This window comes from Microcaecilia unicolor, chromosome 3, assembly GCF_901765095.1.
Source record: "Microcaecilia unicolor chromosome 3, aMicUni1.1, whole genome shotgun sequence".
NCBI lineage: Eukaryota > Metazoa > Chordata > Amphibia > Gymnophiona > Siphonopidae > Microcaecilia > Microcaecilia unicolor.
In genome coordinates, this window is record NC_044033.1 from 232,619,288 (window position 1) to 232,634,742 (window position 15,455).

The window sequence follows — 15,455 nt, forward strand, 5'->3', positions numbered from 1 at the left end:
TAGATAGTCTTGGGAGGAAGGGGACACCATTGACCAAAAATTTGTGCACCATTCTGCTTCTGGAAATGATGATAATTGCAAGTTAATTAACTTGCATTATTACTGCTTCAGATGGGAATAGCTGAAAGAAATAATTTTCAGCATGATATTGACATAAGTACATACGTATTACCATATTGGGACAGACCCAAGGTCCATTAAGCCCATCATCCTGTTTTCAATAGTGGCCAATCCAGGTTACAAGTACCTGGCAAGATCTCAAAACAGTACAATACATTTTATGCTGCTTATTCTAGAAATAAGCAGTGGATTTTCCCCAAGTCCATTTTAATAATGGCTTATGGCTTATGGACTTTTCTTTTGGTACTCTGATCTCATCCCATGGTTTTCAGTATCATCTTTACGCTGATGACTCCCAGATCTACCTCTCCACACCAGAAATCTCAGCCGAAACCCAGGCCAAAGTATCAGCCTGCCTGTCTGACATTGCTGTCTGGATGTCTCAGCACCATCTGAAACTAAATATGACCAAGACTGAGCTTCTTGTCTTTCCCCCTAGACCAACCTCTCCTCCTCCCCCATTCTCTATTTCTGTGGATAACATTCTCATCCTTCCTGTCTCATCAGCTCGTAACCTTGGGGTCATCTTCGACTCCTCCCCTCTCCTTCTCTGCACATATTCAACACACTGCTAAAACCTGTCGTTTCTTTCTCTATAATATCAGCAAAATTCGCCCTTTCCTTTCTGAGCACACTACCAGAACCCTCATCCACGCTCTTATCACCTCTCGCTTAGACTATTGCAACTTGCTTTTCACAGGTCTCCCACTTAGCCATCTCTCTCCTCTTCAATTTGTTCAAAATTCTGCTGCACGACTAATATTCCACCAGGGTCGTTATGCTCATAATAGCCCTCTCCTCAACTCACTTTACTGGCTTCCTATCCGTTTCCGCATACAGTTCAAACTCCTCTTATTGACCTACAAGTGCATTCACTCTGCAGCTCCTCAGTACCTCTCCACTCTCATCTCTCCCTACATTCCTCCCCAGGAACTGCGTTCACTGGGTAAATCTCTCTTATCTGCACCCTTCTCCTCCACCGCTGACTCCGTTCCTTTTATCTTGCTGCACCATATGCCTGGAATAGACTTCCTGAGCCGTTACGTCAAGCTCCATCTCTGGCCGTCTTCAAATCTAAGCTAAAAGCCCACCTTTTTGATGCTGCTTTTAGCTCCTAACCCTTATTCACTTGTTCAGAACCCTTATTTTATCATCCTCACCTTAATATTCCCTTACCTCTTGTTTGTCCTGTTTGTCTGTCCTAATTAGATTGTAAGCTCTGTCGAGCAGGGACTGTCTCTTCATGTTCAAGTGTACAGCGCTGCGTACTTCTAGTAGTGCTATAGAAATGATAAGTAGTAGTAGTAGTAGGAAGCTGGCCAAACCTTTTTTAAACCCCGCTAAGCTAACTTCTTTTACTACATTCTCTAGCAATGAATTTCAGAGTTCAATTACTAATCATAGTTAATCATAGTTTTTGTGATGAATGATCACCTATGTGTTTGTTTATGAGCTTTTTTTAATGTTAATGAAAGACTTATTGTGATCATCAATAATCGTTCCCTCTGGCAAACATAAAACATGTTTAGATAGAAGAAAGTCACTTTTGCTTCAGTATTTAGATTAATATTTATCATTTATAGATAAACTGTAGACGTAATGATAGCTATCCCGAGGTTAATGTCCCATTGTCAATCACACTGCACGATAATAGAACACTCGTGGTAGAACCTGAAGCAAAAGTACTTGGAGTATTACTGGATTCATTGCTATCGCTCTCCTCCCACATCATTGGAGTTGAATGTTCAATGGCAACGGTAGAGCGAGGGATTTTGACAGATTTAGTTTAAAGCCCGAAATTTTGCCATAGTCCTTCATCAGCTGAAGTAGATAGACGAGAGAATTTTGGGGCTCACTCAGCATAAGCAGAAGATCATCTGCGTAAGCTAAGGCTTTAATACACTGGCCCCGGACTTGTATTCCGTGTATGCTATTGCTTGCCTGAATCGTACACAAAAATGGTTCTAGCGAGAGGAGGAACAACAGCGGGAACAAAGGACAACCCTGCCTAGTTCCTCGACCAATAGCAAAGTCCGCTGTCCTAATTCCATTTACTAATATTGCTGCCCGAGGGCACGTGTATAGTGCTTGAATGGCCTGCAAAAACCAACCTCAGAGGCCCACCCCCTGCAGTGTATCAAACATGAAGGGCCACAGCACACGATCAAAGGCATGTTCTGCGTCCAGGCTCACCACTACACATTGAGTTTCTGTTCCACGGCTCTCCAACATGGCCAGTATCAGCCTGTGGACGTTGACCACCGACTGGCGCCCCCGCACAAAACCAACCTGATTGCCTGCTACCAAGTTGGGCAATAGGGGCACCAGCCGATCTGCCAAGACCCTTGACAACAGTTTGACGTCCACGTCTATCAACAAAATCGGACGGTAGGAGCCAGGCAGGACTGAATCCCACTCCAGCTTCAGTATAAGACTAATTAGGGCAGTATTGGCATGCAAAGGAAATTTTATTTCTTCCACTACGGTGTTATAAAAATCCAATAGTGGGCCCATTGCATCATTTTATAAAATTCGCTTGTAAAACCATCTGTCCCGGAGGCTGAGAATAGTTTTAAAGCTCCTATAGCCTTTTGTAACTCCTTGGCTGTCAATGGTTGATTGATGGACCGTGAGGCCTCCGCAGTAAGCCTAGGCATTCCTGAGGCCTGAAGATATTGCTGTATGGCTTTATTCAAGTCTATTGGCGAGGTCTCTGAGTCATACAAAGTGGCGAAGTGTTTGTATATTATTTCTGCTATATCCTCCAGCTTGGTGGTAATATGACCCTTAGGGTTATGTAGGGCTGGAATAAAATGTGATTTTCTGGTACCTTTAACTATTCGTACTAGTAGCCTTCTGGCTCATTCCCCATGCTTATATAGGCTATACTTTCTGTATATTAACGTTCTCGTTAGCTTATGCAACAGGATATTTAAGGCTGCTTTAGTTGCCACAAGTGAATCTAGCAGCGAGGCAGTTGGGCCCTGAGCACAACAGCACCTGATGGCCCTCACTTTATGCTCCAGGGCCACAATGCCCTGTGCGAGTTGACGATTTCATGCACTTACATATGCTATAATGTTCCCGTGGAGTACCACCTTAGCCGTGGGCCAAAAAAGTAAAGGGTCATCCCTATGTTTTGTATTCGAGGTAGCAAACTCTTGCCATTTAGTATGTAGATATTTAGTGAAATCTTTAGAGGAGAATAAATACGTCGGAAAATGCCAACCCGGGGTTTGCTGAAAGTAAGATGTGGCCTCCAGGTCTACCCATATCAGTGCATGATCACAGATCTCCTGTGGGCCTATCTGGGCTGCAATTATCTGTGGCAGCATTTGCTGCGAGGTAAATATGTAGTCTAGGCGTGAGGATGTCTGATGCGCCCTTGAGACATGGGTAAAATCTTTGTCCTCTGGGTACAACAGCCTCCACCGGTCCACCAGATTCAAATTGGAGCAAAATGACTGTAACACTGAGGGACCCAGGGACCACCGTCTCTGAGAGGGGCCAGATCTATCTATGCAAGGATCAAATACAAGGTTCATATCTCCAGCCATCAGTATGGGTAGACTAGGATATCTCTGGCAACAAGAGAGAAGCCGGGGATAAAAGGTTTTGTCAAATATCACTGGCGCATATACTGTCACTATCAGAACCTCCCTTCCCTGTAAATTTAACTTAAGGCCTAAATATCTACCTTCTGAATTGTTAAAGAATAGCTGAGCCTGGCAAGCCAACAACTTCCGTATCAGAATGGCCACACTTCCCCTACGTCCTGACGCCGGGGAACAATGGACCTCCCCCACCCATTGGTGCTGTAATTTTTTATGTTCGTTCACTGTGAGCCTAGTCTCCTGAAGGCATGCTATATCCGCCTTGTGGCGGTATAGGGCTGATAGTATTTTTGTTCTCTTGACAGGGGAAGTGATTCCACACACATTCCATGAGAATACACGTACCGAGTTTCCTAATGTTTTAGCCAGGGTGTTCTAGAAAAGGATCGCCGTAGTTAGTTGAAGTAGTTGCTCCGCCGAGAAAGGCTGTCCTCCCTGCAGGGACTTTCCGGCCATCTTGCCCTCCGCCATGCGCAGTTGTTCTTTCTCCTTTTTTGCACCTTTGCCTACCATTCCTGTTGGCGAGACTGCCAAATACTTATCCCTCTGGTAGGCAGCTTGTTATAGAACCAATTTTAAGATAAGCCAGGTTATCAATAGAAATCAAACAAAATAAAACATGGAAAAGAAAATAAGATGATACCTTTTTTATTGGACATAACTTAATACATTTCTTGATTAGCTTTCGAAGGTTGCCAATTTTTAAATTGTTTCATATCTGGTCAAACTGAGATTTTTGGGAAGCTCATTTTTAATTTGTATGGAATGTACACCTGATGATTTTTTTTTTCAAATGTCAACAAACTGCAAGCATCTGTTAATAAAGATCTTAAATCTGAAAAAAAAAATAGAACTAAAATGCAATAGTGCCAAAATCCCCATATCAGAACACAATCCCAGCCTGTCTCAACCCTGAAATTAGAACAGAACCTCTCCTCCTTAACCTCCCCATCTCCCTCCTCAAACTCTATGGTGACTATGCACCCAGACGTAGTTGGATGCCCCGCACCTCCCCATCCTAGTATCAGAACGGACCACAGACCAAGCAACATGAAATTATGAACGACCACCCTGGCACCTAGAATAATCTAGAGAACAAAGCCGCCCCCCTCCCCCTCCCCAGTTAAACATTGAGCATTGTACAGACCCCAAATGCAAATTAGAAAGGGGCCCCTCTGGGGAGTGGAGGAGTCGCCTAGTGGTTAGGGTGGTGGACTTTGGTCCTGGGGAACTGAGGAACTGAGTTCGATTCCCGACACAGGCAGCTCCTTGTGACTCTGGGCAAGTCACTTAACACTCCATTGCCTACCGCATTGAGCCTGCCATGAGTGGGAAAGCGCGGGGTACAAATGTAACAAAAATAAAAGACAAAAGAACAAAGTGCATGAGGATATCTGAGAAGCTTAACCCTAAACTTGGCGATAATGTCAAGCAGAAACAAGAGTCACTCAGGACACAGGAGTCAGATGATCCACAAAGGCCCGTGCTTCAGCCCCTGAGGTAAAGGTGATCACTTTTCCATCATGTCGCACCCTCAGCTTAGCATGGTCCAGGAGCTGAAAAATCACCCGTTGATTATGTAGTTCCACGCACACTGGCGCCATTTTTTTTGTCTCTCTGCACTACCTGTGCAGAGTAATCATTGAATAAAAGTAGTTTATGCCCTTGGTATTCCAGCAAGCCTTTCTTCCTGTAGGCTTTTATGACCCGTTCTTTATACACTCAGTTCACAATAATAGGTCGTGGGCGCTGAGATCTATCCCGGGTAGGGCAAACTTGGTGGGCTTTCTTACACACATGGCTGCTCAGGGATTTGACACTACTAGATGGTCCAGGAGCCAGGAGTCAAAACAGAGAACACAGTTCTGACTTTCCGACCTCCTCCAGGAGCTCCACCAGGCACATGTTGTTCCTTCTGACCCGGTTTTCTTGGTCTTCCACATGCTCAATGAGTTCATTCATTGTAAACAATTCTTGAAAAAATTGGCATGCAGTAGATTTTACATTGTAGACTCCTAGTTTAGAGCCTAACTGTCTGTGTGGCCTCTTTTCACAGTTCATTCTCATCTTTGTAATAATTACTTCTTCACAAACACTGACCTTGACATGCTAGCTTTTTTTCAAGCTGTTCAGTTTCTATATTTTATTCTGTAAATAAAATATTTTAACCCTTAATATAATTTTGCACCTGTAACAACGTCTCAAAGTGCAGCATTTCCCAAAGAATCACGCAGCAGGGCCTCACAGTGCCGAGCTCCCCATGGTAATATGAAGCAGGGTGTTGCATTTCTGGAGTCTCCCCTGCCTTTACCTCTTTCTGGTTTCCTTCCTGCAGGATGTTTTCATTTGTGGATCGGATGCTGGATTTTTTGCACCTAGGTCGGACTCCATTCCGAGTATACATCATCTCTGTGCTCCTTCTCATGGTGCTCCTCCTGCTCTTTCGCACTGTTCAACGGGTACTTGTCTTCATGCATCACTATGCTACCAACATCAAGCGTCTGCGTTGCTTTCCTGAGCCCCCACGCCGAAGCTGGCTGCTGGGACACCTGGGAATGGTATGAGCCTTGATTTCTTCTGAGTAATGTCTAGAATATGTATACATGTATAAATATACTAAGCCATAATATAAACACATTGAGGGCAAGCCAGTCAGTGGTAAATTTAGATAACATTATTCATTTAGCAGGACTTATTTGGATACATAAGTCGCTGAAAATATTTAAGTCATCTAGATAACTTTAGGACAGCCTTTTGTGTGAACTGTCTTTAATGTTGGCAATGAGTTGTAAAATTTGCCACACCCTAGGATAAAATGCTATAGTAGCCATGTTAGTCCACTTTTAAAGGTGATAAAAAAGAAATTAAAACAAGTTCTATTTATTGCCACACCCTAGGAATGCCTCCAAGGCAGACAAAATGTATTGAGTGAGTGGGGGAAGGGGAAAGAGGAACATTCAGATCTTGGGTTGTGTTTTGTTCAAATAATGCCAAGTTAGGTAGATAAACTCTTCAAATATCAGCTCCACTTGAGTACGTTAATTGTTAAATTAGCTGGTAATTGGCTTTAACAGCCAATAATTGGTTATAATTAGTTTTAATTAGTACTAATTTGCAATTATGCACATAACTGTCTTTAGTTGGTATTATACATATTGAGTGCACAAAATCCATAGTGCTCAACTGAAAGTGGGGCATGGACTTGAGGGGGTTAAGGGTGCGTCATGGGCATGCCTAGCATTCTATAACTTGCATGTAGAAGTGCTATCAGTTATGCACTCGACAGCAGTTAGGCGTGAGCATTTACAGCAGCCACTGAGTTAACGTTAGGCATGTTGGTTCGAACTTACACTAGTAGTCTATAATGCAACTTTAGATGACCTATAGAGAATTACCCCTTATTTCTGTATAGTTTGATTCTTGTGGTTGATAAGTGAAAAAGAAATAAGAAAAATATATTGGGTCAATATTAAGGCAACAAGCTGAAAAGTTACCTAGAAAACACTCATATGCAGAAGTTAAAACACAAAAAACAAAATTTTAGTGGCTGAGAGGCCCCTTTCCCAGCCCCCAAAATCTAAGAAAATATGTAGAAGTCACACTGTACCAATCCACCCTTCCCATCTCCTAGCTTGAAAGAAGTGTGCAACAAATTTATTTATTTATTTGAATTTAATTTACATCTTTTTAGTAGTAGCTCAAGGTAAATTATATTAGGTACAGGTGTTTCTCTGAACCTGGAGGGCTTACATTCTAAGGACCCTACTTGTATAATGCAGTGGATAGTGCCAGCTGCTGTTGTCTGGATAATTGCCTCTTAATGTCCTGAGATCTGTAGCATTCCTGTAACTGGGAGTTGAGTAATGTCATATAGGAACTTGAAGAGCATATGTTTGCTACACTCTGGCCAGAGTGTTCCAGCAAGTGTAGAGAGCAAGGTACCTGAGAATTCAGTGAAAAATTAGGCTTTGCTCACTCCATGGGATACTTTACTCGCAATGATATCACAACGATAGAGAGGATCAAATTGGAGGGTGGGGTTGCGCTATATGTTAAAGAGGGAATTGAGTCAAATAAAATAAACATTCCACATGACACAGATAGCAGCTGTTAGTAATGTGACACTGATTTTTTTCAAAGGGTTCTAGGGGTGATTTGGGAAATTATAGACCGGTAAGCCTGACGTTGGTGCTGGGCAAAATAGTTGAAATTATTATGAAGTATAAAATTACAGAACATGTAGACAAACATGGTTTAATGGGACAGAGTCAGCATAGGTTCAGCCGAGGGAAGTCTTGCCTCACCAATTTGCTTCATTTTTTTGAAGGTGTGAATAAACGTGTGGCTAAAGGTGAGCCGGTTGATGTAGTGTATCTAGATTTTCAGAAAGCTTTTGATAAACTTCCTCATGAGAGACTCATGAGAAAATTAAAGAGTCATGGGATAGGAAGCAAAGTTCTGGTGTGGATTAGTAATTGGTTATTGGACAGAAAACAGAGGGTAGGGTTAAATGGTAATTTCTCTCAATGGAGGAGGGTGAACAGTGGAGTGCCGCAGGTATCTTTACTGAGACCAGTACTATTAACATATTTATAAATGATATGGAAATTGGAGAGACGAGTGAGGTCATCAAATCTGCAGATGATACAAAACTATTCAAGGTTGTTAAAACACATGCGGACTATATGAAATATTGCAGGAAGACCTTAGGAAATTGGAAGACTGAGCATGCAAATGGCAGATGAAATTTAATGTGGGTAAATGCAAGGTGATGCACATTGGAAAGAATAATCTGAATCATAGTTGCCTGATGCTAGGGTCCACCTTGGGGGTCAGCGCTCAAGAAAAGATCTGGTTGTTGTTGTAGATAATACGCTGAAATCTTCTGCTCAGGGTGCGGCAGTGGCCAAAGAAGCAAATAGGATGCTAGGAATTATTAGGAAAGGGATGATGAATAAGACCGAAAATACTATAATGCCTTTGTATTGGTCCATGGTGTGTCCACAGCTTGAGTATTGCGTTTAGTTCTGGTTTTTGTATCTCAAAAAAGATATAGCGGATTTAGAAAAAGTTCAAAGTAGAGCGACTAAAATGATAAAGGAGATGGAACTCCTCTCTTATGAGGAAAGGCTTAAGAGGTTAGGGTTCTTCAACTTGGGAAAGATGGATGAGGGGAGATATGATTGAGGCCCACAAAATCCTGAGTGGTATGAGTAGAAGTAAATTGATTTTTTTCTCATTCCTAAAGTACAAAGACTAGGGGATGCTCGAGGAAGTTACATGGAAATACATTTAAAACATGGAAATATTTTTTCACTCAATGAATAGTTAAGCTCTGGAACTCTTTGCCGGAGGATGTGGTAACGGCGGTTAGCGTATCTGGGTTTAAAAAAAAGTTTGGACAAATTCTTGGAGGAAAGGTCCATAGTCTGCTATTGAGACATACATGGGAAGCAACTGCTTGCCCTGGGATTTGTAGTATGGCGTGTTGCCACCATTTGGGTTTCTGCCAGGTACTTGTGACCTGGCTTGGCCACTGTTTGGAAAACAGGATACTGGGCTAGATGGATCATTGGTCTGACCCAGTATGGGTACTCTTTTTTTTTTTTTACATTAAATTGTTATTGAAAACATAGGAAATACATGCACAGTATGCCCATTACAACTGAGCACAATTGATCTTTCAAACATACAAATAGTATATTAAAATGTTGAACAACATCAGCTCTTAATTACCCAGCCAATTCCAGTATGGCTACTCTGATGTTCTTATGTACTAGCCCAGACTGCTCCATGAGAGGCTGACATAAGTATTACCATACAGGGACAGACTGAAGGTCTGTCAAGCCCAGCATCCTGTCCCCAACAGTAGCCAATTCAGGCCACAAGTACTTGGCAAGATCTCAAAACAGTACAATACATTTTATGCTGCTTATCGTAGAAATAAGCAGTGGAATTTCCCCAAGTCCGTTTTAATAATGGCTTATGGACTTTTCTTTTAGGAAGCTATCCAAACCTTTTTTAAATCTTGCTAAGCTAACTTATATTCTCTGGCAATAAATTCCAGAGTTTAATTACATGTTGAGTGAAGAAATATTTTCTCAGATTAGTTTTAAATGTACAGGATGGCACAATCACCACCTCAGGGGGCAACTGAACAAGATGAGAACTTGGCTGACCATAGGAGGAGAGAATAATCTTATACTAGCTAAGAACTCTTTTGATGTTTCTTCCCCAGAGTTCGTTACTGTGTATCTGATGTGTGTGGTCTATAGGAGGCATTGGTATCAGCCAGTCAAACTGTTGATGTTTGTGTTCCTATGTGGTGTCATCATGTTGCCATCAATGGGGAGATAGTTTGCAAGCTGTGACAGGTGACATACCTGAAGCTATGACCAGACATTTGTCTAGCTTAAGAGCTCTGGACCATCTGATCATAGCCTGGGATCTCTCAGAGGGAGCAAGAAAGCTAGAAGATTCAGGTACAGGGGATCTCATTTAGAATGTTTCATGGATGCTCCAATATGATTTGCCATTATTGAGCTCTCAGATGATCAGTCATTGAAGAGTGAGGAACCATTATGGAGATCTGTTAAATGTGGGGGTCCAAGAAAGCACACAGGCAGACGGTCTGCAAACTCCAATATGGAAAACAAACAGAGCAGATCGTTGAAAGACAAAATATATTTTATTAATGAAAACCAATTAGAATACGTGTACAATAGCCCGACACAGGCCGTGTTTCGCCCAGCAGGGCTGCTTCAGGGGATTTTGATGTTATATATTTTAATATGATGTCATTTTTATTACGTTATCTGCTATTTTTAACATTTATTTTTAATGTAATTTTATTTTTTAGCCCCTGAAGCAGCCCTGCTCTGTTTGTTTTCGATCTGTTAAATGTGCCAGTTCAATTAGGTTTTGCTGGCAAGCATTAGTTTGAGAAGTAACACTGGTAGAGGGGGGTAGTTATCAAGGTATGTTATACCCCTGTGCATTATATTACTATAACATGTTACTATTAGGTACAGCTGATACATAATAATGAGATATAAACATACAAATGCAAGCAAAACAGCTCATTACTATGTAAATTAATAATGTGGGAATTTAAGATGCAGTAAAAGTCCAACTTTTTACGCACCTTAGTAATTAGCTCCCTAGAGTCTTTAGGAGGATCACAAACTCCTAACCCAGTAGCTAGTGATACTTTTGAGCCCACTGGTGTTTGTGAAGATCCTAAATAAAGTGAGGATGCTAAAAGCAAGTTATTGCCCTGTGCTATTTTCTTCCTGAAATTAACTTCGGCAGAGAAAAACTATACCATCGGAGATTGGGAGGTGTTAGCCATAAAGTTAGATGAGTGGCGTCTTCTGCTGGAAGGAGCTAAGCATCCGTTCACCTTGACCACGGATCACAATAACCTCCTGTATTTACAGGAGGCCCGAAGACTCAATCCCCATCAGGCTCGATGGTCTCTTTTCTTTTCCCGATTTGACTTTCGGGTGGTCTTTCGTCCTGCTGAGAAGAGCATCCAAGCCGATTCACTTTCCCAGTCATTTGAGCCTACAGATAAGAGTTCTGATCTTCAGGCTATCATGGACCCAGCCAAGATCCTTGCAGCCATCTCAGTACCAGTGCCGCCAGCATGACTGTGGTACCTAAATGACCCTGGGTTGAGGTATTGAATTAGGGCCACGATTCTAAATTCACCGACCATCCTGGAGTTCATGGGATGTTGGAGCTATCCCGAGCTTACTGGTGGCCCCTATTAAGGAAGGATGTACAGGACTATGCAACTTCCTGTCTTGTCTGTGCTCACCACAAGCCATCTCAGTCACATACTGGGGCCTTCTTACTCCCCTGCTCATACCAGACACACCATGGGCCCATATAGCCATGGGTTTTCCACCTTTTGGGTATTTGTGGACCAGTTCTCTAAGATGGCCCACTTTGTCCCTTTGCCTGGGTTACCATTGGCGCCCATAGTAGCTCGGCACTTCGTTAATGAAATGTTTTGGTTTCACAGCTTACCAGAAACCATCTTCTTTGATCAAGGGGTCCAATTCATGTCCAGGTTCTGGTGCAGTCTTTGTAAGACTTTACAGTTTTGATTAGACCTCTCCTTTCCAAATCATATTCAGGTGGCATCCAAGGATACCCCTACCTGTTTCTATGAGGTCCACAACACCTGCTTCTGAGGCTGTAGTTAAGTTGCTTACCAATCTTTGTAATGGGTCGGGCCACTAAGAAGGAGAAGAAACAGCACCCAGCTCCTCAATTCCACCCTAGGGATTTAGTCTGGCTCTCCACCCAGCACCTCCATCTCAAGGCCCCGTCCCAATTCATTGGACCTGTTGAGGTCTGCTTATGATTATCACACATTAGTTAATTACCCCGTTAGAGCTTACCCCAACTGATTATTGCTGGAATACCCACATTCTTAGAGTTTATTTTCTTACACTAATAAAACAAATAATACTTACATACTTAGAAGTGAAAGAAAAGAAAAGTATATTCTGGAAACAAGTAAACAGTAGCTCAAGCAGAGGCCATTACAAGTCTGAAATACAGAAAATAAATAATTAGAGAGACCACTTTGTTTCCAAACCAGTTCACTGCCCTGGGAACAAAGTAATCCCACCCTGCATAGATTTCCCTCATTTTTATACAATTGATTTAGCATAAATTAGACAATAACCTGGAAACTAGTTACCATCTTAGCACATCCTACTAATTATTCATCTACTTTCCTGTTCTAATACATCTCGCTTCTATTTTATCAATTATTAGTTCATATCTAATTCCTAAAATAGCAGTTACGCCTCCTGGGTCACGAGGTCATGTTATCTTCACCCACCATCTGGCTTCTGTGGCTAAGGAGTATACCCTTTTTTGTCTATCTCTTTAAAAACACTATATTAGAATCAATAACTGTTTGTATAAGTCATGCCTTGGGTCATGACCGTTACACATAGGCCCCATCAGCAACAAAAATTCATGAACGCCAGCTTTCTTTCACATCCTGTATGCTGTTCTTTCCCAGATCTTAAATTTCTTCCCTAGCCACCAGTTGCATGCCCACCTCTCAATTCCCATCCTATGACTGCCTAAGGTGTCACACTTGATGCATAAACATGTTTGTACCCAGTTGATAAAGGAAATGTGGTAGCTATAGTTATTTTAGGTTATTTCACAATTGCAGCCTGCAAGCCAGGGCTAAAAACAGCAAATAGAGTAATATCTGTTGAGCCTCAAATACAATAGGGCCATGTCTCTGTTACATCATCTTCACTGGATCTTGATAGACTTAAGAGTAAAATTCAAGGTTCTCATTTTGATATTTAAAGCACTTCATTCAGCTACCCCATCTTACCTTGCAACCTTAACTATTCCTTACACACTACCGCGAACACTCAGTTCACTCACAGACAGTAGATTAGTGATCCCTCCACCCTGAAAGGCTAGATGGGAATCTACCTGTGCTTCTGCCTTTTTCTTTTTATCTCCTGCATTGTGGAATTCCCTTCCAAAATCAATTAGGTTAGAAGAATCGTACCCCCTTTTCCGTAAAGCTCTGAAAACTTACTTTTACTAAACAGCTTTAGAAATATAACATTTTTGGAGTAGGAAGACCACACAGGAATGAAAAAATGCTTTCCACTATACAAGGACATACAAATCATTAGATAATTGTGTTTGATGATGATTGTCTATGTTATTATCTTCAGTATGGAAGTTCTGTCTGTACTGTCCTATCATATTATGGAGTTCCTAGTTTAAACTATATTGTATGTTCTCCGAGGACAAGCAAGCTTCTTGTTCTCACTGATGGGTGACGTCCAGCGGCAGCCCAGGACCGGAAAATCTTCTCTAGCAACAAAAGTTTGCTAGTCTCGCGCTTCTGTGCGTACCGCGCATGTGCGGCCGTCTTCCCGCCCGATCGCGAGCGTGCTCGTCAGTCTTCTTTTTTCCGCAGTTCGGGAACGCTGCTTTGCCGCTTCTCTGCCCAGGATCGACTCTTGCTCTGTTTTATTGTTTCTTCGCCCGCTTTCGGTGAATATTTTCTCTGTGAGTCTTTGACTCCTCTTTTTCTCTCTCTCTGTTTAAAAAAAAAAATAAAAAGAAATTCCTTTACTTTCTTAGTTTTTTTTCCCCTTAAGTTTCCCCGGGCGGGTCCCTTTTTTTCTTTTGGTGTGTTTTTCTCAGGCACCATCGCGTTCGACCTCGCCGGCGCGATTTTTTCCGCCCATGTCCTCGAAGCCTACCAGCAGCTTCAAAAGGTACATGCGGTGCCGCCGGACCATCTCCCTTACTGACAGGCACGCTTCGTGTCTCCGGTGCTTAGGTGAGAGTCATCGACCTGACGCCTGTCTTCAGTGTCTCCAATTGAAGAAGCGGACTCAGGCGGTGCGTTTGGCTCAGTGGAACGTCTTGTTCAGAGCCCGGTCCGGTTCTTCGACGTCGACGGAGCCAGCGGTACCGAGGTCATCGCCGGTATCGATGTCGGCATCGGAGGGTGCATCGTTCTCCGGAGCACAGTTAATGGCTGTCCAGAGACCCCATGCTGGTAGTAGTGAGCCATCGAGTGGGTCTCCACCTGCCTCGAGGACTCCTGCTGTGCAGGCCCACCGGGACCGTCCTTCTTTGGACCTGGCCCCGAGGAGTCGTTTGGATTCGACGTCCTCAGCACCAGGCGGGTACCGAGCTTCTGAGCGAAGGCTAAGAAGCATCGGCACCGGTCACCGTCCCGACACAGTGCCGAGAGCTCCGGGGCGCCGAAAGACTCGGCACCCGAAAAGTGCCGATGCCGGATGGGACCGCCTCACCCTCGATTCAGGAGGGTGTCGGTGCGCTCAATCTCCGGACAGCCCTGTACTGCCTCCACACTCCAGACAGGTTCTCACATCTTCTCCTGTACCGGTGCCTTTGCCTTTCTCTACAGCCACTCTTAACGAGAGCCTCCAAGCCGTTCTCCCAGAGATTCTGGGAGATCTGTTACGCTCATCTCTGGTACCGTCGGTGCTTGCGCCGCCGGTGCCGTCGAGGGAGGCAGCAGTTGGCTCATCGCCCGTGGTGCGGTCTCTGACTCCGGTACCGCTTGCGGTGCCGGGGACGAGTGCCACCCAGGCAGATTCTCCGCCGTCATCGATGGAGGGGAGCTTCATCGCCTCCGGCGCGGGAGTCTTCCTCTTGATGACATCACGATGAACAACGATCCTTGGAGTCAAGACAGGCTAGGCTTCGGACAGAAGTTCATGAACTTATGTCCGATTCCGCAGAGGAGGGCTCGTGGGAAGCAGAGGCGGATGACAGGTACTTTCTCGGAGGAGGAGTCTTGTGGCTTGCCCTCTGATCCTACTCCCTCACCCCAGAGGAAACTTTCTCCCCGGAGAGTCTTTCCTTCTCATCTTTTGTCCGGGAAATGTCTACGGCCATTCCCTTCCCGGTGGAGACTGTGGATGAGCCCAGGACTGAGATGTTCGAGGTCCTGGACTATCTATCCCCTCCTAAGGAATCGTCCACTGTTCCTCTGCATAACATCCTCAAAGAGATGTTGTTGGAGAACTGGACGCATCCATTAACTAATCCCCACATTTCCAAAAAGATTGAGTCCCAGTACCGAATCCACGGGGATCTGGAGTTGATGAAGACTCAGTTGCCTCATGACTCTGGAGTGGTGGATTTGGCTCTTAAGAAGGCCAAGAGTTCTAGGGATTA

At 43.5% G+C, this 15,455-nt stretch overlaps 1 protein-coding gene across 1 annotated transcript in view; it reads left to right on the forward strand.

Moving 5' to 3' along the window:
• The window catches only part of LOC115466370 (cytochrome P450 4F22-like), a 159,043-nt gene that overhangs the window by 21,563 nt on the left and 122,025 nt on the right, over positions 1-15,455 (forward strand). Inside the window, 1 exon segment of the mRNA XM_030197561.1 lies at positions 6,070-6,292. Within this exon segment, the coding sequence (XP_030053421.1) occupies positions 6,071-6,292 (222 nt within the window). The 5' untranslated portion in view covers position 6,070.